Here is a 22,817-nt window from a genome sequence, read left to right as displayed (position 1 = left end):
CGGGGAGCGATGCCGGCTCTAAGGACAGGGAGCGATGGCGGCTCTAAGGACAGGGAGCGAGGGCGGCTCTGGGCACGGGGAGCGATGGCGGCTCTAAGGACAGGGAGCGAGGGCGGCTCTGGGCACGGGGAGCGATGCCGGCTCTAAGGACAGGGAGCGAGGGCGGCTCTAAGGACAGGGAGCGATGGCGGCTCTAAGGACAGGGAGCGATGGCGGCTCTGGGCACGGGGAGCGATGCCGGCTCTAAGGACAGGGAGCGATGGCGGCTCTGGGCACAGGGAGCGATGGCGGCTCTAAGGACAGGGAGCGATGGCGGCTCTAAGGACAGGGAGCGATGGCGGCTCTGGGCACAGGGAGCGATGGCGGCTCTGGGCACAGGGAGCGATGGCGGCTCTGGGCACGGGGAGCGATGGCGGCTCTGGGCACAGGGAGCGATGGCGGCTCTAAGGACAGGGAGCGATGGCGGCTCTGGGCACAGGGAGCGAGGGCGGCTCTAAGGACAGGGAGCGATGGCGGCTCTGGGCACAGGGAGCGATGGCGGCTCTGGGCACAGGGAGCGATGGCGGCTCTAAGGACAGGGAGCGATGGCGGCTCTGGGCACAGGGAGCGATGGCGGCGGTGCAGTCGCCGCCCCTGCCGACAGGGGGCGCCCCACGCGCCACCGCCCCCGCGCGCAGAGCGGGAACCGTGACGTGCCCCGCGCGCGCCGCCGCCCCTCTGTCCCGTGACGCCCCGGTCGCGCGCGGCCGGACGTGCCCGCCGGAGCGCCGGAAGCGGCGGCGCGCGGGGCGCCGCGGGACGCTGAGCCCGGCAAGATGGCGGAGTGAGTGCGCGGCGGAGGGGGCGGCCCGGGGCTGCGGGGCACGGCCGTGCCGGGCCGGGCCGTGCCGTGCCGGTATCGGTCCTGCTGCGGGGCACGGCCGTGCCGTGCTGTGCCGTGCCGTGCCTGCCAGGGGTGCCTCTCCCCGCAGCAGCGGCTCGCGGCGGTGCGGCTCGCGGTGCGGCCGGCCCCGAGCGGCCCCGCGCGGCGCCGAGGCTCCGGGCGCTGCGGGCTCCGGGCGCTGCGGGCTCCGGGCGCTGCGGGCTCCGGGCGCTGAGGCGCGGCGGGGGGCTGACGGCGGGTTTGTTGCTGCGCACACGCTGCGGGGCCGGTCGTGCCCTCGGCGCCAGACTTTCGGTGCGTCCCAGGCTGCGCTGCAGCGTGTTGGGTGTCTGCAGTGCGTGAAGCCACTCAGCAGTAATCCGCTCCATGAACGTGAACTTCCAGTATTTGTCTAATCAGAGACTGCTTTTAAAAAACGACCGTAACGAGTTGGTCACCAGTACGAGTTCAGGATGATCTGGTGGTTGGTTGATGTGTGCATATCTGTAGTAGGTTTTATCATGCTGCTCCCATCCAGTATAATCACATATTATATTATCCTGACAGGTCTGCAAATGCCACCCATGAAGTCATCAATGCCACCCTCCACACTATGCTGGCTGCTACTACCAAGTTGGTGGCACCTACACCTCCCAAACCCATCCTTCCAGTTCAGACTGGAGTCCTGGCACAGCAAGAGGAACAGTCTAGTGGCATGACGATTTTTTTTAGTCTTCTTGTTATAGGTGAATGATGAACTGAAAGTCTGTTAATCTTTGTTAATTGTACTCTGTGTCTGAGGACATAGGCCAGCTCAAAATCATAGCAGTTTATTTCTCCTCTGGTTCTCTCTGTGAAGTGGGATTTTGCACAGGGATTTAGAACATTTATGGTGGTGGGAGCTACTGCTTTGACTAGTGCTTCTTGGTTTATTGCCAAAGCAAAGTCTACTAAATCATTAGGAGAAGTTTGCTTGTGTATTCTAAAAATATTACTTAAAAGTATATTTTGTTATTTTTTAACACTTTTGAATCTCCATTTTTTTCCCTTCACAGCTATTTGCATCATATTGGTGCATTTACTGATAGAATACCGCCTTCATTTTTTACCAGAGAGCGTGGCTGTTGTTTCTTTAGGTGAGTAGCCATGACATTTTTGTTGGATTTGTGTTAATCCAGGGACTGTCGGTAGTATGCACTGGAGATAATGCTCTGTTGTGTGTTAGCCATCACTAGAAAGATGCAGCAAACCAGATGCAGTGAAGAAAACAACTAATTAACAGAGTTAAATTGATTGAAGGAATAAAGAAATGAGCATACATGCAGAGACTGGCCCAGGAAAATGACACCTGTAGGGATGTCACTACCTGAGTAGTTTGGCATCTTCCTCTAGTTTGCATCCTCAGGGTGGGACAAGATGTGCAGCAGTCCCTGGTCATGAGGCTCCAGCCTTCCCTTTGAAGTGGTACTTGTGTTTATATTGGTGTTGGTAGAATTGTGTCTGTGTGTGGGATTTTAATGTAGCTGGGGACTGCAACTGTCCTGAAAACTCGCCTTAACTATCCCAGTAGTACCAAGACAAGAGCTCTTCCTATGGCTTGAGCCATAAAAGTGTCAGCCTTCATGGAGATCAAGTGCTTACTTAATTTGGATTAAATCTGGAGTATTCCTGAGCCTGTAGTTTTATGTAAGGGTAATTTAATTTATTTGTATGCTGTTGCTCCTGATTAATAAATGTGTAAATGAGGAGCAAATCAGGCCAAATACATTCATTATTTTCTCTACATGCTGTCTAATGTTTAAAGAACCTGGTCTGAGTGTTCCCAGCACATTTTTTCAGTTGTGACTTGTCTGCAAGATTCTGTGATATTTTTGCTTGTCTTGCTAGTGATGCTTTCACTGGCGGTTGTTCTAAAATTACAAGAAGACAAAGATGCTCAGTTATAATCCTAATGCAGCTCAAAGGACTGTATTACTGGTTGAGCAGGTAGATTTTTGACTCTCCTGGGCTAGGCTGGTACCTTCTCTCATATTTCTTAACTGTATTTTTACACAGTTTCTCAGTGGGAGCAAGTGACCTTTCTGGTGCTTGTCAGTAACTTAAGCTTTCTGGAAAACAGGGATCTTCTTGCATCCTGGGTGCTAGATTGAGAAAATCTTAGAGCTGTTACTTGGCAGAAAGAGAAGCATATTTTCCAACAGTGTGACTCCCTGGATTTGTAGATAACTGGGTGTGGTGGAGACCACATCATGTTTCTCACACAGTAGGTTTTGGAGCTTCAAGCAGCATTCACTTGCAAAGCCCTATGTGAGTTTCAGTGTTTCTGTTTAACTGAGAAACAAACAGGTGGGTAAGGATCCTGTCCTAGTGCTGGGTGTTGCACACACCCTTCATCTTTATAGCAGCAACATCCTTCAGGCTTTTTTTTTGTGCCTTTATGGTTCTGTACATGACACGGGTCAGAGGTGCTGCAGCTCATCCAGACTCACTTTGTCATCCTCACAGGAACCACACAGTGCTTGATTCACTGTTGACACACTTCTCTTTCCATCCCTCCTTGCATTATTGCCATGGACTGGTGAGATGTCTAGTGACCGTATTTCCCAATGTCCCGAAAGGTGCCAAAAGGACATTGCTATCCCTTCAGTATCCTTCCCCTTTGTGCACAAAAGCCCAAGTACAGGGTGTTTATTTGGCTTCAAATCAGGTTAGTTACCATGGCTGTTAAATGGCTGCTAAATTTAAGCATAATCCCCAATATAAAATACAGCAGTATAGTGATTGCTCTTGCTGGCATAGCTTTGGATTTTCTTTGCTATCATTCTGTGTATCCTGGGCAGTGTGGAGTAGAGGTGTTGAGCCAGCTTGTGTCCCTCTTCCTGCTGAGCTGTGGAGAGCAGCAGAGGCACAGTCATTCTCCTCTTTCTGTTTCTTGTTATTGGCATCTCAGCTGCAGGAGAAGGGTTGTAGCTGTTGGATTTAGTATTGGTGTGTGCTGTGTTCCTGTAAGCCCCAACAAAATCCTGTTCAAGAAACAGCTTCTTGCCAGGGCTGTCGCTGCTACTCAGGGTGGGTCAGAAGAAGCAGGGCTGTGTCCCTTGTGTTCTGTTTAGAGGCCATGCAGGAACTTGCTCAGTTGGGTTTTGGGGTGAACCACAGCAGTCTGTCCCCCCAGTGAGGTGACATGATACCAGCAGATACAATTCCTGTGAGTCAACAGGGTGTTGTACCCAGGAGCAGCCCAGGTAACAGATGTCCTGTGTCATTTCAGCCTTATTTATTTAGTTTATAGACTCAGTCATACTTAAAGTACTCTCAGCCCTGGTGACAGGACTCAGCACCTGTATAATCACTGGAGTTGCCAGCTCAGTGCTGCTCAGTGACCCTCTGGTCCTGGTAATGCTCTGCACAGCTGCAAGAGCACAGCTTGAGTTTCAAGTATCCAGTTTTGCCAGCAGTGCCAGAAGTGAGGTGTGTCCTGTTTTGACTTGTAAATTAAGCAAATGTTCTCAGGAAGTCATTGAAGGCTAATAAAAGTGGCAGCAGAGAAGAGGGGTATGATTTTCACAAATGTTTTTCCTCCCATTGTCTAAGCTGCTCGGAAGCTTCAGATTTATGGTTTCTAGGGGGTGTGTCTCTGCTGCTGGACTGGGCGAGTGCGTTCTCTGAGGCTGGATTTTGATCCTCATCCTTATAAGTTGCTGGAATTTCGTTGGTAACAATAATTGCCAGAAATGTTTTTTCTCTTTGATTTGTTACTGAGTTTTAACATGTTCTCAGGAAAAATGAAGGTTGGTTGCAATAAGAAAATGCCTATAAAATTTTCCAAAAAATGAGATATAGATTAGTAAGTCTTACAGACTTACCCTTCTAATTAGCCCCTTGACAGAATGGACCTGCCTGATTTAATAGAACCAGCTGATCAAAAACTGCGTTCGTTCATTTAGTAATAAAGGAAGAGTAGTTTGTAAATGTATGTGGCATGTGAGTGGCTGTATCTGCATTCTGTCCTTCAAGGAACAGCAGACCTTTGATGTTCCTTCATTAATGTTTTCCCCTTCCTTTCCATAGAAACTATTTCATGGAACAATTATTTCTACCCTCTGGGACTGATGCCTTCACAGATTTTTGTATAAAAGAAAGCTTAGGCCTCATGGCTTTGTGTGTGTGACACATCCATCAGGAGTAATCCATGTGATTCTGTTTGTGAGACGCTTTTGTTAGCTACAGCATGAGAGGAGGTCTCATGAGTTAAAGGAAAGCATGCTTAACATGAGTTACAGGAAAGCATACTTAAAGCTTCTGAGACACTTTGTACCTTTCATTTGGAGTATTTGACTTCTGTGTCCCAGTGTTTGACTGTGAAGTCTCCATTCTGTAAATAATAAAACACAACTATGCAGAGACAGATCTGAAATCTGACTAAAGACAAGTTCCTTATAACTACTTGAAAACAATTAATGACAGTTCATGAGTTATCTTCATGATTTCCAGAAGAAATACTGTTACAGTTTTATGTCTTTATGTTTGAAGATGTATATGAGGAAAGAGTACGATAGCCTTTAACCATTGAGTTTGCAGTAGCCTTGATAAAATTCTTTTATATTCAGATTATTTCTACATGACTTAAACAATGTGTAATTCATTTGGAAAATAGTTCTGACAGGGTCTCCACCCTGATCAGAGTTTGTTGCCTTCTTCATTGCCAGAAAGTGCTATGATTTCATTCAAACAAAATTCACTTCTGTGGAGAAGACTGATTCATTTAAGCTGCTTCAACTGCAAATAATACTGAAATGACATGAAGCACAGATGCCTAACTATAACTTCCTGATTCTTCAGCAAGAAAGGTGGAATTTTATTTGAGTGCAGCTTAGATGAGAAGCGGTTTGAGTAGTTAAGCCTGTTATCTTTCTGAACCAGTGAGCATCACACTCTCAGTAGGTCTGTTTGGAATTGGGATATCCCAAGAGACAATCTGTTGTGCAGGGAAACTCTGGAATTATGTAACATGTTGGAAACTGGATATTTGGGTATTAAACCCAAAACTACTCCGTGTTTTCATGGTTTAGGAATTAAAGACTTGCTGCACTATGTTTTGCCTTGTTTTCACTTTTAAAACTTGGAGAGCTGATAAACAGTGATGTGTTTTGTGGCTATTTCAGAATGTTTTCTTATTCTCTCCTAGGTATCCTTATGGGAGCCTTTATAAAAATCATAGAGGCTCAAAAGCTGGCCAACTGGAAGGTATAGTTGTAACAATTAATTTTTAATTGTAGAAAAATCCCTAAATCTTATAAAAAAGGCTTTGTAATACTCGATGTTTTAGAGGGCAAGTCCTGGCATAAGTTTCTGCAAGAGCTGAAGTCTACAGTGAAGCAAGGATTTTGTCTCCTACCGTTTATCCACATTATCAAAGCAATGAACTCTTCACTATTCCTGCTTTAATTTGAGATTTTGCTGCATTTAAACTGTGATTTTGTTTCATAGCACCGAACAGTTTATGAGATCACTGAACTGATTGAAATCAGAGTGATTTGAATTGCCAGTTCTAAACAGGATTTATATCAGCCAGCTGAAAATCTTGGTCTGAGTAGTGAATTTTAATCCTAGCTTGGAGCTTTATATTTCTTGGCAGTTATTGCCCTAAAGGAAGATTTTTTTCTCCTTAGTTGAAATACATTAAAATGCATAGATTTTCAACCTGATGTAGCTTTTGAACTACATATTATACTCCTTTTTTTGTCAACTAACTACACTGGTTCTGTGTACACTTGTTTAAACACATAGCTCAACAGTCATGTTATAATATTTCATTTTTACATATGAAGTCATTAGAAACAGTGGGGGCTGCAGTAGTTAGTGCTTTTTCATTCCTGATTTGTGTCAACAGGATTTGACTTAAAACTGAAAGTCAGTTAAATGGTCACAACATCAGCATTAAAATAGTTTCTTATTGATTAAATAAAATAATCTGAGTAAGATCATGTATGAAAGAAGGAAAAAGAAAGCTTTGTGCTCTGATTTGAGCACTCGTTCTCCAAACACAGGAAATACTGATCACAGCTGGTGAATTACGTGGGGGTTTTTTGGGAAGAGTTGGTCACATCTTGGGAGGCACTCGGGAGCTGTGCTTGCTTGTGTTGTCAGCCAAGGTGAAAGGCTACAGATACCACATAGTTATTTGCTTATTTGAGTTACTTTCACTGTAATAAAGCTTAGGTTTTAACATAGGCTGTTGTAATTTTAGATATGAGATTTTCTAATCAGTAATAATTATGGATTTTATTACATGGTTATAAATGGTTCTAAATATACTAGATACTTTTTCTTTACCTGATAAGATAAAAAATAAAATATTTAACTGCAGACTATATTCCTGTACAAAGCAAATCTTGGATCATATCTGTGCCCTAAAAATTTTGTAATGTAATTTCTAGGGATCACGCCTTGCTGAGTGTTCATTCAAGTTCACCACTAAGACCTTGTGCTTGCTGGTGGTTCTTAGCTAGCACAGCTGATAATCATAGTCCTCGTGTTTTATTTTCCTCTGCTTCCATGCAGCACAAACACAGTCCTTCCTGTCCATTGTTCTCACTTCCTTGTCCAGCTCTGGTTTCAGGGGCTTTTAACAAGTGTAGTGACTCAGATCTGTGGGTTTTGTTCTGGTGCAGTTACTGTGCTGACAGAAGCAGGCAGTGTCAGCCATCGATTCACAGGATTGTGCGTGCACAATCATGGACTGGAGCATTTCAGTCTAAAGGATGAGTTTTGTTTTCTAAGCCCCCCAAATCCTTTAAGATGATTATCACTGGTACAGGCAGGAATGAGACTTTAAAGAGATGAGTACCTCTGTTTTGAAAGCTGGTGTTTGAACAGAACAGTCCATCAGCTGTTTAACCTGGATTTAAACAAGTTAATCGGTGCTCGCGGAGGTGACAAGCTCTACCGTGTTCAGTGCTGGGGGGACCAGGAGGGAGTAAACAGGTGGGTAAAGAGACTGGCCCCCTCAGCTGGGATTCATTTGCCTTCTGTGTTTAGTCTGCCAGCAGAAAAGCCAGGGTGCCAGGCTGGGGGTACAGCATGAGCAGTGTTAGCCAGGGGATAAGTGTCAAGGACTGAGGACACAAAAAAATAGCCTCTTACCTCATGGTGGGTTCCATTTATATCACTGTGATGGCAAAAAGGAACCATCAGAATAGTACCATTCAATTCAGGCAGAAATTACATTTGCTAAGAAGAATTCAGCCTCAGACCCCTCAGGTGGTGTGTCACCTGAGCCTGGTCACCTGCAGGGGCACGGGGCTAATGATGTGATTTCCTCTTGTCAGGTGATGAGTTTTCCAGTGAACCTGCCTGGTCCCAGCTAACCTGTTCTGTTCAAACAGTGGCCAAGAGGTCACCGTTTCTTGGCAGTCCTTACAGATTTCCAGACACTCAGATAAAGTGGCAGTACTCTTTGTGGAAACAGGAAGATTTTTCTTTACCATAAATAACTTGTTTTCTATGCAGCTTTTTTGGAGACGGTAATTTAAAATAAGTAACTCCTAGATTTCTATCACTGGGTTGCAAAAGAACGATAGAAGTAGCAACCCTGGAATAGTTTACTGCTCTTCAGTCTTCTATTTCGTGATAAGAAAGGAGAAAGATTTTTCATTTTCCAACACTATTTTTTTTAATAGCTTTTCTTTTGGAAGACTTGGTGTTATTTCAATAATGATGATATCCCTGAAATTAAAATTGATTTTTTTTCTTTCAGGAAGAAGAAATGTTTCGTCCAAATATGTTTTTTCTGCTTTTGCTTCCACCTATTATATTTGAATCTGGATATTCACTGCATAAGGTCAGTCCCTGCCAGACACTCATTTTGGATGTTGAGGTTTTGTTTGGAACAGATTCTGCTTTTAGTTGTGTTCATGAAGCTTAGGATAATTGCATTAAATTCCATTATATTAATCATTAGGGAATTGAGAGTGCAAAATTTAAGCCTCTTCAACCCAGAGTGCAGGGAGTGTAGCTTGTTGCTGATAACAGTGCTGGCAAGGTGTCGGGTACAGCACAGTCAAGGTTTTCCTTGGCTGGAGAGGTTTCTTACCTCACCAGAGCTGTACAAGTGCTGGTGTGAAGGAGGAGAAGTGGGAAGGAGTAGGATCAGAAATGGGAAAGGTGGGATCACTCCACAGCTAACGAAGGAGAAAATGTGTGCAGGGGTTCTGACCCCTTGCCTGGGGGCCCATGTTTCCATGGGCATTTCTCACTGCACTCATCCTGGCCGAGGGGGTTTGGTGCTCCTGTGTGCAGCCTTTGTGCTCCAGCTGTGCTGCAGGAGAGGGAGGGAGCAGGGGCCATGGTGATACCAGGAGCTGGCACCAACACTGGAGATCTTTTCATACAAAATCACAAGGAATGGACCAGCAACTGGGAAGTGTACAAGCCTTTTTCACATGCCCTATCTCCAACAGAGGGACTAACTTACAGTTTTGCTAGGTGGGGAATATGTCAAAGTGCTGGTAAATATCCAGCTGTTTGCCTGAGGATTGGGTTGTTTTTATGGTCCCAGACTGGGAATCAGTCCTGGGAATCAGAGGGAATGGCCATTGTCCTCGAGAGAGCAGCAGTCTCTTTAGGCAGATGGTGTGGATGTCTGTCCTGGGGTACCTGGAACCAAACTAATGAGCCTTTATAATCGGAAACCCAGTTGTGAATTAGAATCTAATTAAATGCAAACCCAAACATGAGCTTTCCCTCAGGTCATTTTTACTAATTTACTTATTTTATTACTGTGTTCCAGGGTAATTTTTTTCAGAACATTGGTTCCATCATTCTGTTCTCAGTATTTGGCACTGCAATATCAGCTTTCATTGTAGGTGGAGGAATCTATTTCCTGGGCCGGGTAAGACCTACTGCTTTGAAGCACTTAAGTTTATCTGGCTTGTTATTTGAAAGTCCATTTTTCAAGAGCTGACAGGTATAGTGAAAGTGAATTCCTGGGTCACAAAGTCCAGTTCTCTGCTCTCACAAGGGCAGTGTTACACAACCCCTTCCATGATACTGCTGGAGAGGCCATGGGGTCTCCTTCCCTGGAAATGCTCAGAAGCTCTCTGGACATGGTCCTGGGTACTGTGTTCCAGGGACCCTGCAGAGCAGGGAGGGTGGAGCAGGTGACCTCAGTGGTCCCCTCCAACCTGAGCCACTCTGTGACTCTGTGACACAGCATGCTTCATGGGAAAAGCAATTAAGAATTGAGTTTTACTTTTTTGTAACTTCCACAATCTTCCTGTTGGAAGGCTGTTCCAAAACCTTTGTTCTCTAGAGCCATCTTATACTCTACAATATTAAATTTATTTGTTCTTCTCTCAATATTTTTTTTGCTTCTGTGATTTGGTGTTTCCCATTTTTTACATATAGACACAGTATTTGTCTTTTCTCTCAGACTTCATTCTGGTAGGCTAAACATTCTATACTTTCCTCTTTGCCACTCAGATTTCTTTTCCTCTGAATGTCTTAGTTACTCTACTCACCTGACTCTGCCCTAGTTCCCTGATCTTGGGTGACCAGAATTGTAGCAGCAGATCAGTTGGTGGGCAGTGTTAAACTGGATAACATCGCTACTGTGGATTTTTCTTAATAATGAACTCAGGATTTGATGAATAGTTTGGTTTTTAAGAACAGCGGAACACCACAGTTGATTGTGATTATGTTCTACCTATTCTTTCAGGCTGATGTAATTTATAAACTCAACATGACAGACAGGTAAGCTCTTGGGGAAATGGTATAGTATATTAAATGAAGCTTGCTTTCAGGATAGCTGTAGGTGGAAAATGCACTGCAGTTGGCCACCTCTTTTGGTTAGTGTTTAGATTGCTGAGATTCAACATTGTGTATGAAACTAAGAAATAGATGGAACACTTCTGTATCCTATTTTTTACGCCCTTATTTCCAAATAGTGTTGGATTATACTCCATTCTATTGTGTTCTAGTCTATTCTGTTCTGTGCTCAGTGATTTCTCTAGACAGATACTGGGTATTTTTAACCAAACGTTAAGATTTGTAAACTTGGATTAGTTGGTATTATTATTATAGGTAATAAGGGTATAACTTCCCTGTCCAAATCTTCTCTTAAAAGACAGAATAAATTTTTCAGTGTCAGTAATGTAGATTTTTTCAAGAAATTGGCAAATGGCCACGTTCTTATGACTGGAAAGGGAGCACAGCTTATCACTGTGTGGAAACTGTAACCTAAATGGGGCTTTGTTACTGTTGTTCATGTAAGTTACTAGGTAGGTATTTTTCTTTCATCTACTTTCCTCTTTTGTGTTCTCCCAGTTTTGCATTCGGCTCTTTAATATCTGCAGTTGACCCTGTGGCTACTATTGCCATTTTCAATGCCCTTAATGTGGATCCTGTGCTTAACATGTTGGTTTTTGGAGAAAGTATTCTCAACGATGCAGTCTCAATTGTCCTGACTAAGTAAGTGCATTGGAGCCAGACATGTTTATGGAAGCAGTAACTACCTTGTTTTCTGTTAGTTTTTTGGATATACAGTAATTCTTCCATCTCCATTTGGAACAAATCATGTATTTCTGGTGTAAAGCTGAGTCTTGTATGGTGCTTCTGTGTAAAAAGCAGTCCATAACATGAACTGCATAGGCAGAAGACAGTAAATGCTTGCCTCATTACCGCTACCTCAGTGTCTTATCTCATTGGCCCCAGATAATTGATTGCTTTCTAATTCCATTCATTATCAGCTCTCCTTCCAGCTGAGGGTCCTGACGACAGGAGCCCCACATGTCACCTGTCAGGCTTGGCACAGAAACATTCACCTTGTAGAGAGCAGCTCAGTCTCTGTGCCATTGGCTTATGCCAATGTCCCACTGTGGCTGGGGGGATACACCAGCATCCATGCAATAGGGTTATGTTTATGTTGGGGCTACCACGGGAAAGAGGAACATCCAATATCCTTATCTTTTGCCCATGATAGTTCTTTGGGGCTGAAAGAGTAAAAAATTGATATATGTATCTTCATGTTATTGCTGAAGCTGATAGATGTGACTGAATGTATAGAAGGAGCAGCTGTACCAAGCAGGCAGCGGAGTCAGAGTAATTTTCTAATGAACTAATTGCTTTTACTACAGTTGTGGTGCTTTTAGGGAAGACCCTGAAGGCTAAAAGCAGCCAAAAGGAACACTGGTTTTCTTTGCGCAGAATTGCCATGAAATACATTCCTGAAATTCAAAGAGGTTTCTCCTGTTTCCTCCTAAGAGCTGCTGTGTTTTCTTTCAGTGACCTTCTTGTCTCTCATCCACACCTAAATATTTGATGAGAGTTCTTCCTGTTCATTTGTTCTTCTCAGAGTATCACATGAGTTTTTACCACTGTAAAATGTGTTTCCTTTTCCTTTTCGAAGTTTGAACATTGTTTTGAAATACTGGGCATCACCATAGCCTATTTACGCCATTCTGGGATTCTTCAGAGGAGCAATACTGGATTTTTAGCAGAATTAGGTTTCCCTTTGGGGATTACACTAAGGCTTGATTTAACATCTTTTGACATTCCTCTTGTTATATATATCACAGTAAAAGCCTTTTAAGAGTGGTAGCAACAAAGAAATGGGAGTCTTTTTTGTTGTTATGCTCAAAAGATGTTTGATATTTTTGGATCCAGGCTTGGAATGTATAAGCATTTCTTCTTATTTCTCTTTTAATTGTATCTAGCACAGCAGAAGGTTTGACAAGAGAAAATATGTCAGATGTAAGTGGATGGCAAACCTTTCTACAGGCACTGGGATACTTTCTCAAGATGTTCTTTGGCTCTGCAGCACTTGGCACGCTTACTGGTCTTATTTCTGCATTAATATCCTTTTTTAATCTTGGTGATATATATGTATACATTGGTATACAACTGCAACATTCTAATAGTATTTCTTTTTCTCGTCTTCTCCAGCATTTCTTAGAGGGTATTTCTTGTTAGACATTATTTTGTTTTTATGTTAGTGTGCATGGATGTGTATTAAAAGTGGCATCAAATTTTTATGAACATAATTAAGGTCTGACATGTTGTATAATAGCTTATGTGCATTGGAGTGTTAGAAGATATGGTAATTGTTTTGTAAATTCAAAATATATTAATTCCATTTCAATACCAATCCATTTTAGCAAGCATATGGCTGCTTTTTTACATACATAAAACAGTTAATTAAAAAGAAAAAAAAGCTGCTTTCCCTGAGGGCCTTTGAGTCAGCCCAGCTCATTTGTCCCTATGGATCATGTGCAGGCAGCTGAATGCAGACACTGTTCTGTTTGGATTTACCCTGGGTTATATTTTGCCTCTTCCTTGAGTTGGTTGTGAAACAACCCAGGAGCTCCTCTGCTGAGATCAGGAAGGCTGTTTGCTGTAGCCCAGACACCTTTGTTACTTTTTGGGCTTGTTTAATGCTAGCTCTGACTTCAGTGTATGAGGTCTGAGCTGTTCAACAGTTGCTTATGTCAGCTGCCAAACACTTTGTTTGTAAACAACAAGAATAGAATGTTTGATTAAATACAGACGTATTTCCCCTCTTGGTTCATCAGCCTAATTCAAGAAACTTTTAAATTATTCCATATATCACAACCAAAGAGGGAGATAGATGTTCAACACTTCTTTGACTCGTATCTAAATGATACTAAGTCAAAGAGAAAAGCAGCTTAATTGCCCTGTACAGTTATTTGTGCCTCAGAAGTATTTGATTTATCTGTTGTTATCAGTACTGTAGAGGCACATCAGTAACAGATCATTTTTTGTCTCTAGCTCTGTCTTCTGACAGACTTCTACCAGCAGTAGCTTCTATAAGAAACATTCCTCATACAAGAGGTTACTAATCTTTCCATACTTGAGTTGAACTCAAGGCCAATGTGTAGATTTTATTGGCTATTCAGAGGAGAAGTACATTAAGTATAATCATTGTTTTGTAATGGAATGAACACATCAAAATATTTCTTTGATTTATTTTTTAATTTACTTTTTCCATAACGTTTCCATGTGTACGTACTAAAGCACATTGATTTAAGGAAGACACCTTCCCTAGAATTTGGGATGATGATTATCTTTGCTTACCTTCCTTATGGACTTGCAGAAGGTATCTCACTCTCGGGTGAGTAGCAAAATGAGTTCTGACCACACTGTTTGATATGTTAAAATATTTATGTATTGCTGTAGAAACAAGTTTTGCCTTGTGAGAAGATGACTCTGGAGGGTCTCAGCAGTAAATCCTTGCAGAGTCTTCTGCTGACTGCCACATTCTTGCCCACAGGTATCATGGCAATCCTGTTCTCTGGCATCGTGATGTCTCACTACACACACCACAACCTGTCCCCGGTGACACAGATCCTGATGCAGCAGACACTCAGAACTGTTGCTTTCATGTGTGGTAGGTGCTGCCTGCTATTAAATCTGGTGTTAATAGTTTAAAATTTAGTTTGCATGGAACGGTCATTCTGTTGAGAGCAGCAGAGATGTGAATTTGCATCCAGGCATTTGTGTGTCAATGGTGCTTGTCTTTAAGAGAAGAGAGTGGAGGCTGGAAGGCACTCAAAAGTCACCTTTCCTGCCACACTGGATAAAACATACAGTAAATCTCTCTCCCATCCTGCAGGCTCCTGCTAAGATTTGCCATAAGATTGATGACCAAATAGACACAATCTGTGACTTGTGTATTCCTCTGGTCTGTTTTTAGTTCTAGTAGATGGGGGTTGAGTGTTTCGGTTTTTTCTTTTTCTTTTTTTTTTTTTTTTTTTTTTAATATTAAAATCTACTTGCAAAAACAGTAACTTCACATATGGAGAAGTTTTTGGAAGTAGTGGTACAAGCAGCTCAGAGTCCTAGAGCCTTTCCAGTTCCTTTTCCAAACCAAACCTTTGAAGAAATGACATGTTCCTGTATTACAAATATGTCCCAGATTTCCGGGGGCTGCCATGAATGAATTCTGCATTGTTTGCAGGAGGGTGCAGCGTGATCAGGGAGTGGCTTTGCTGCAAACTGAACCACTCCTTACCTGAGCACCAGCAGCTCTGCAGGGTTTGGTCAGGAAATGCCTTTTCATGTACTGTACGTAGTAATTAATAATAGGAGTAGAAAAGGTTTTCTAGAATTCTTTATTTACGATGTGATTTCTCTTTTTCAGAAACGTGTGTTTTTGCATTTCTTGGCCTGTCAATTTTTAGTTTTCCTCACAAGTTTGAAATGTCCTTTGTCATCTGGTGCATAGTAGGTATTTACTTTCTTCCATGCCTTTTTAGATACATTTTTAGTATTGGGGAAGGGGGAAACACCTTACAGTTAAAAGATTTTAGAATAATTGTTACAATTTATAGGTTTTTATAAAAATACTTCCGTATTTTTGTATATTGCACAAATTTAATGCTCCCTAATAGCATGAAATTATTCTTCTTGGTCTCAGCACTTTGGTGTACAAATACATCAGTCTTTTGAAATTCCCATCAGCTGGTATTTTGAAGGCCTTCTGTATAAGATAAGTAAAAACAATGAAAAGAATCTTGCTTGTTTTGACACTATTAGAAATCTCAAAAGATGTTGAGATTATTATCCATAACCATTCTGGTTATTTTACCAGAAAACAATCATGAGTTTTTAAACCTGTCTTTGGGTTCCCACAAATGATCTGTTTGAATGGGTAGTTCATAGCAACTCCAGTGCAAACCAGTATCAAACTCTGCTCCTTCATCTCCCAGCACTGCAGCTTTTGAGTCTTTCTTTCTCATGTATTGTTGCAGTTTGTTTATATTAACCAATTTAGTCCATGCATGACTTCTTCTCTCTGAGTTCTTCAGAGGAAGTCCTTACTCAGGCCTTCTTCAACATGTGTTCATTCTCTGACTCCTTTCCTAATTCTTTGTCTTTAAACCCATTTCAGCGTGGCTTAGTGCAGTGACACTGTGAGTTACGTTTCGCGTGGACCTTGCCTCCATCTGTTGCCATTGTAATGGCTTAATATCAGCATGAAAAGTATGTTCCCTTTTGCAGAGTCCAGTGAGGGCAATGTGGATCCATTTCCAGTTGTGTACAGCAATGTACACTGACCCATTTAATGCATGGTTAGAGGGAAGAGTTGTTATCTACAACTTCCTGATAGGGATATCAGGAGAGGGAACTGCTCTGCCTGCATTACACCCAACTTCCCTATCTAATATGTATCTAAGGTGTGACACTTCCATCTGTGTAGCAATGCCCTCTCAAGTGTAATGCAAATTGTGTAATTTTGGAGTGATTCATAAAGGAAAACAGCACAGCCCTTCAAGGATCCTGCTGACTAATTGTAGGATATTTACCTTATCAAGGTCTGTTTGTAGTGGAGCTTAAAAAGAATGCTCTGGGAAAACCTTGTCTTTTTCTGAGTTAAAGTTTTCACTGTGTTTGTTAATTGTTTACCATTAAATCAATAGTCCTTTTTTTTTATTTTCCTCCCTCAAAGTGTTGCTTCAGTTTGGGGTATGTTTTATTGCCATACCCAGGGAAATGTTGAGAAACAGCCTGATGTGCTGTTTGTTTGGCTTCTGGCCTGAGCAACTGGGCCGTAGGGAGACAATAGAAATACCTTACTGCCTCTTGGCTGCTGTGCCAAGGGAATGATTAAAGGAGCTGAACTGGCTGAACTGAGGAGTACTTTTACCTAAAGTAATTCTTCGTCTCCCTGGAATGCCTCCTGGGTTCCATTTATTTATTATAAATAAAGCAGCCTGGTCTCCATCAGTGAAAAGTCTGATTTAGTTCCAGTTAAGCAGACAAAATGTTTCAAGAGTAAAATTCCACAATGCCCTGTGCTGAGGGGTTTCTCTCTGTTTATGGAGCAGCACACCTTCCTGTGAGCAAAAAGAGCATATTCACCTTCCCATGTAAAACCAGCTGCAACTGGGGCCTCATGGATGTAACACATCACATGGTCTTTTGCTTTTATTTCTGTTTTTCAGGTGCTGGTTCTGTTTGGTAGAGCCGTGAATATTTTTCCGCTTTCTTACTTACTCAACTTTTTCCGTGATCATAAAATCACTCCCAAAATGATGTTTATCATGTGGTTTAGTGGTAAGTTAAAGCTCAAAATACTGAGAACCAGAAAAAATGTTTTATCTTTTTCATTGTATGGCCCACTCTAGGAGGAACTGGTTTTTCATTGGTTGAGCAAACTCAACTGAACATTTGCACTATTCTGAAACCCAAGTGCAACAGAACTGTTATCTTTCCCCTTTGCACTGGAGGACTTTGCTCTGGTGAGCCCCATGAAAGCTTTTCTACATAGAGGCTGCTTGTCTCTCTAGGCCTAACAGCTTCACGGCTTGAACAACAGTGTCTGAAGTGCTCAGACTTGTTTTAGGGTGGTAGCCAAGTGATAGATAATGGGTATGCCATAGGTCTGTAAAAAACCTTTTGAAGGTGGTGAATTGCTGTAGAGTTCTCCGGGTGCTCAGGACCGGTGTCGCTGTTGATTGACTCTCCCTTGCTGCCCTGTTCTCTCCCTGAGGATTACGTGGTGCCATTCCCTATGCCCTCAGCCTCCACCTGGGCCTGGAGCCCATCGAGAAGCGGCAGCTCATCGGCACCACGACCATCATCATTGTGCTGTTCACCATCCTGCTGCTGGGAGGGGGAACCATGCCCCTCATCAGGCTCGTGGACATCGAGGACTCCAAACCACGCAAGAGGAACAAGAAGGACGTTAATCTTAGCAAGACAGAGAAGATGGTTTGTTTGGGGTTTTCATTCGTAGGATCACTGGGGTTTGGTGGGGAGTTTTTTTCAGGTTAAACATTTTTCAGGACTAGTACATAATTTTTTACTAAAAGGTTAGATGAAGGCAGTAGAAAAAAACAATGTAGTAGGAAAAAGCCAAGCAATATAATTTTAAAATATCCCAAAGACAAGAGTTTGGTAGTGTTTACTCAAAATATGTGTTTGGACAAGGGGAGGAGAAATAGTCTCTTCATTCGATCCAATTATAAATTGATCTATGTGAATTAAAGTAACCCCTGCAAAAGCATAAAGATGATAGAGGATGGAGTCATATACAGAGAGAAAGTAGTTGGTATAGTGTGAGACAGAAGTTAATCATAAAAGGCAGATGGAAATAATTTTGAAAAAGTCAAAGGCTATGAGAAGGTGGTAACAACAGCCCCCTCTGACTGGACTTTATTTTGAAGCAATTTCTGGCAAAGCAAGAGATCTGACAAAGCCAACAGCCACTCTGGAACCTCTTGTGCAAAAGACTGGAGAATATGAAGTATCACAGGATACTTTTTGCCTGTTTTTGCCTAAGCCATGAAGAGTATATACAGAGTATTGTTCTGTAGGATCTTAAGATCATCTTCTCTTTGCATGAGGTTGACTGTAGTCTTTAGAATTACCTTGAACTGTCCGTACAAGGAAATGCAGGAAGAGTGCAGGGACAGGGCATGTTCCACACAGCTCGTTTTCAGTGGCACAATGACAGCAATGGTGCTTGCTGGATGAAAGCATTGTCTAGCTCACAAGAGAAAACCTGCACAGTAGAAACCTTCTCTCAGCAGTAGTGACAATACAAAACATGGAACATTTGAGGTGGCTCTGGGATTCGATGGCTGAACAGACTCATACAGCCCCCAGCCCTGCAAGGCTGGGGTGGGGATCATTTCCATATTGTTCCAGCATGGCAACTGGTTGTGATAAGGGGGACCACAGAGCAGGGGCTGAAGCAGGGTGGTGGGATGACTGCCACTTCTCTTGGGTTATTCCAATATTTGTGATTTTTCTAGGGAAACACTATAGAATCTGAGCATTTATCAGAGCTCACAGAGGAGGAATATGAAGCCCAGTACATAAAACGCCAGAACCTCAAAGGGTTTATGCGGCTGGATGTCGAGTATTTGAATCCTTTCTTCACCAGAAGGCTCACACAAGAAGTAAGTCTTTCTCATTTTCTTGAAGAAGAGAAACTGGTCGAATTGGTTGTTGCCCTCAGTACCACACAGGGCTCCTCGTGCAGCCACACAACTTGTGTGGGGACAGTGGGACATCTGTGTATTGCTCATGCATAGAGAGAGCAGCTGTAATGAACAGCTGCTCTGTAAAAGTGCAGGTTGAACTAAGTGAGCATCTCTGAGCTACCCCAGATAAACTTGGTGTATGGATTTGCTGAACTCGCCTTTAATCGTGCGGAGAACTGTGAATGGCATCAGGAGTCACTGGCTGCTGCTGCTGCTAGAAAAAGCTGCTGCCACTCGGGCAGAGGTTTTAAAGTGCTGTCACATATAGTTCCTGCCTCTTACTGTCAGTGGTCCTGTGACTTCTGGAGCTGTGATGTTGCTGCAGAGTGCAGTTTGTATCTTGGAAATAGGCACCAGCATTGCACCCTTCCCTTTGCAGGCTGGGTACCAAAGCTCTGAGGCTGTAAATGCAAAACAACACCTGACTGAACATGTACCAACGAGTGGCTCCGACGTATAAATACTGTGCCTTTTTTCACTCTCATGCTTCAGAAATGTGAGGCTCCTTAGTCACAGAATTCACTGTTTTTCCAATTTCCCATGGAAGCATTTTGGCTGTGGAGCTGATAATTTTGTGTAAGTGCACATTCCATCCTCCTAGCCTGCTCAAAAGTACTGGTTTTCCTCTTGTTTTGTACTTTTCAAAAGTACCCTTTCAGCACTTTCCTACAAAAACTAAAGTAATTTATTGCAAAACCAGAAAGGAATCAAGAAACCAAAGTAAGCATTTGATTTGTAGTTGGTAGCCAAAAGCACAGGCTGCTATCCAGATTGCAGCCAAAGGCTGGAAGAATAAGCATGTGAATCACCGCAGCAGGCCACAAGCTTCCCAGTGTCCCTGGGAACATGAGGAGGAGAATCAAAGCCAGGGCCTCCAGACAGCATTAGGATTGTTGAAACACACAGAGCAGGACTGTCTAGAGAACACAGGTAAAAATACCCATCATCAAAACTGGCATCTGTAGCAATAATTACTGACTGAGCACTTGATAAATATTTTCTGGTGGGAAACAGAATGGCTTTGTGTGCTCAGAGACCAGGAGCAGATTATTTCCTAAGGAATATGCCCAGCTTTGGTCCTGCTTTGCCCTGACACTGAAGGGGTGTTGCAGCAAGTGACAGAGTGCCCTGGTTTGCCTTTGCCCCAGGACTTGCACGACGGGCGCATCCAGATGAAGACCCTGACCAACAAGTGGTACGAGGAGGTGCGCCAGGGCCCCTCAGGCTCCGAGGACGACGAGCAGGAGCTGCTGCAGCAGAGCGGGGCAGGAGCGCGCTGAGCTCCCACCGGGGCCTCACCGGGGGCCCAGGGCCCGACTGCACGGGAGCTGCAAACCAAGGGTTCACATTTCAGACGTGTCATGTGCTCCTTGTGTAGGTAAAACCCACAGCTCTGCTGTTACTGTCCAGGAAGGGAAACCCACAAGGGTCAGACGCTGGATGGCCTGAAGGAAGAACCTTCTGTTCGGACTTCACTGCATAGCAATTCCATGCAGTCTGTTAAAAAGCAGAACCATCTGCCATGAACTGATGACATTGTTAATGGGGGGGGCTTCTTCTCATCCCAAAACCTGCTGTGACCACACGCTGCAGTGCAGGGCCTTTGTGTGGCTCTGCAAAACAGAACAAATTGCACTTTACCTTTTATATATGTATATAAAAGTATATTCCTTCACAGCATGAAGAGTCTTGACAGTTTATACTGTGAATTTGTTTCAGCACTAGTGAGGGAATCTGACTGGAAGAAACCTATAATTTATGGGATTTGCACATTTTGAACCCAGAAAAGATCCATACCTTGACAAGAGCAGATGTTGCACATCTGAAAATCACCTCTGAAAACATAAATTTTGTCACTTAAGAAATTCTTGATTGATTTCTGTTTTATGGGATTTTTTGGTTTTTATACTAAGGGATCTAATCCATAGTACTGATTATAGCATGGTTTTGGGGGAGTGGGGGCCTGTGACAGCACAGAACTGCATTTGAAATTGTAATTTCTTTTCTTTGGCTAAAGCCAGTTGCATTTGGGTTTCTATAATTGGCAGTTGCTCTTTGCTGGCTTCAAATCTTAGAAAAGAGCAGCTTCTGTTTTGGCTAATTTATGAAGTGTCCCTAACACTCCAGAATTCACCAGTGGAAGTTTTAAGCTTCAGTGGAAGCAAAAACGACGTGTACATGAGGAAAAAGAGCCTACAAAATCTAATCCAGGTACAGAAAGATTAATATTGCACGTGGCTGAAGCAGCCTCTGCTGGGAAGTGCCAAACAGCTTCCATTAAGCTGTCCCATTTTTCTCTTCTGCTTACACCGTTTCAGAATCCGTGGTATCGCTGCATTTGTTCTCCATGGCCCAGTGTTCGCTCAGCGTTGCCAACACCTGAACTTGTGTTTGTTGCACATTTGCCATGGTGACACATGCAGCACTTTGCTCCCACTTCAAATTCCTCCTTGGTCATTTGCATATCCACTGTCAGGATGTGAATTACAGTTCAGCACCCAAATCTGACATGCAAATGCATGTTTGTTTCTGAAGGTGTGAGACTTAGTTTGGGTCTGGTTTTGCTACTGAGATTTTTAATCCACTGCTTACCTAGCGGGAGAATAAAAGTTCAAGAATGTATTTAGACATCCTGAACCTGTTGTCTGAGCAATTTTTCGGAATACCGCATCTTGGTCCCCTGCTGCCCCTTCCCTGCCTGTGGAAAGGGACTCACTGCTCGTCCCAGAGCTGAGACCTGCACAGCTGGGGCTGAGCGGGCCGTGGAAGCCATCGGTGCTTGCTTGATCCGTCAGAAGATCTGTGTGAAAATCGGGCTTTTTGTCACCCTTGTAGACCCCAGCAGGCTCAATTAAACTTCAGTTACCCATCGCTCCTGCTGCGTTTCTCACCTTGAGCCTTTAAGCCCAGGAGCTGCTGGAAGGTCCCTGAGAGCTTCTCCTCAGGTGTTCAGTGATGGAGCTGCTGTTACACCGGGGGTAGCACGATGCCTCAGTCCCGCTGCCGTACGCGGTTCCCCGCGGTTCCCCGCGGTTCCCCGCGGTTCCCGGTGCCTCCCGGTGCCTCCCGGGCCGCACCTGCCGTCAGGTGCGCTGCTCGCTCCCGCCCTCTGGCGGCGGCGCCGCGCCGGGACACGGCGGCTTCCCGGGAAAGCGGCAAGTGACGGCTGGAGCGGAGGGAATCGCTCTGGAGCGATTCCGGTGAAGACACGTGGGATGGTTGGGTTTAAACCCAACTATTCTAAAACTTAACATAATATTACATTTGTCAAAACTTGGAATGAAGTGTGTATTCTGAGAGAGTAAAGCTAACTCCCATGTTTTGGGCCAAAAGAAGTCTTTACCATAGTGCCCAATTCTCATATTCATTTATCAATACAATGGCTTTCCTGTTAGTCACTTCACAGTTTGGAGTTCTTCACTTAATATGCTTAGAAAAGAAAAATTTATTGACTTGCCTGGCAGTTACTTTAGGTAATTTCCTATTTTGTCGGGCCACTATTAAACCCTAACCCTCTTTCCACAAGCACTAGCTCCCCATCCTAACTTGGTGTCATCTGCAAATCTGTGCACGAGTGAACTTGATTTCCTAATGCACTCAATGAAGAGTGCCCCAGATTCCTAATGCACTCAATGCCCCAGAAGCTGAAGCAGAGGTTGCTGCCTGCAGAGCCCCAGGAGCTGCTGCTCAGTGGGCTCTGGCTGATCCTCCAGGCTGAGGAGATGCTGCTTTACTTTAAACACGAAAGCACCGGCGGGCTGTTTCCACAGCCTAATTCCAAAGCTGCCACAACCAAGAGTCCTTCCCTGCCCTTCAGGAGCTCAGCCTTTGGGAAGCCAGAGCAGAGCTCCGACCTGTGCTGACGAAACACCTTTGGCCTTTTCCCCACGCCTGCGCCCCCCCAGGTGAGCTCACCCACCTGAGGGGAGGTTTCCACCTGTGGGGCT

General features: G+C 43.8%; 1 protein-coding gene across 3 annotated transcripts; it reads left to right on the top strand.

Annotated features, from left to right (window-relative positions):
• Positions 1-730: 730 nt before the first annotated feature.
• On the top strand, positions 731-21,507 carry SLC9A8 (solute carrier family 9 member A8). 3 transcript variants are annotated; one of them, XM_069034157.1, is made up of 16 exons: positions 731-823; positions 1,430-1,608; positions 1,918-1,998; positions 6,051-6,109; positions 8,622-8,705; positions 9,654-9,755; positions 10,581-10,615; positions 11,189-11,332; positions 12,577-12,715; positions 13,886-13,991; positions 14,151-14,267; positions 15,021-15,103; positions 16,825-16,936; positions 17,373-17,593; positions 18,640-18,786; positions 20,019-21,507. In XM_069034157.1, exons 1-16 carry the CDS (start codon positions 816-818, stop codon positions 20,148-20,150), a joined length of 1,749 nt encoding a protein of 582 aa, XP_068890258.1. In that variant the 5' UTR covers positions 731-815; the 3' UTR covers positions 20,151-21,507. The 3 variants fall into 3 exon arrangements, with proteins under 3 accessions (XP_068890258.1, XP_068890259.1, XP_068890257.1); XM_069034158.1 differs by lacking the exon at positions 731-823 and adding an exon at positions 1,100-1,177; XM_069034156.1 differs by lacking the exon at positions 731-823 and adding an exon at positions 1,205-1,346.
• The last annotated feature ends 1,310 nt before the right edge of the window (positions 21,508-22,817 follow it).

This window comes from Aphelocoma coerulescens, chromosome 20 (assembly GCF_041296385.1).
Source record: "Aphelocoma coerulescens isolate FSJ_1873_10779 chromosome 20, UR_Acoe_1.0, whole genome shotgun sequence".
NCBI lineage: Eukaryota > Metazoa > Chordata > Aves > Passeriformes > Corvidae > Aphelocoma > Aphelocoma coerulescens.
Note: the sequence above shows the minus strand (reverse complement) of the source record. Positions and strands in the feature narration are given on the sequence as shown.

Excerpts from the sequence above, each read along its gene's own strand:
- SLC9A8 (XM_069034156.1), top strand. Across the intron at positions 11,333-12,576 it reads GTCTCAATTGTCCTGACTAA|CACAGCAGAAGGTTTGACAA; the intron begins GTAAGTGCATTG and ends AATTGTATCTAG. Across the intron at positions 13,992-14,150 it reads AGAAGGTATCTCACTCTCGG|GTATCATGGCAATCCTGTTC; the intron begins GTGAGTAGCAAA and ends TCTTGCCCACAG.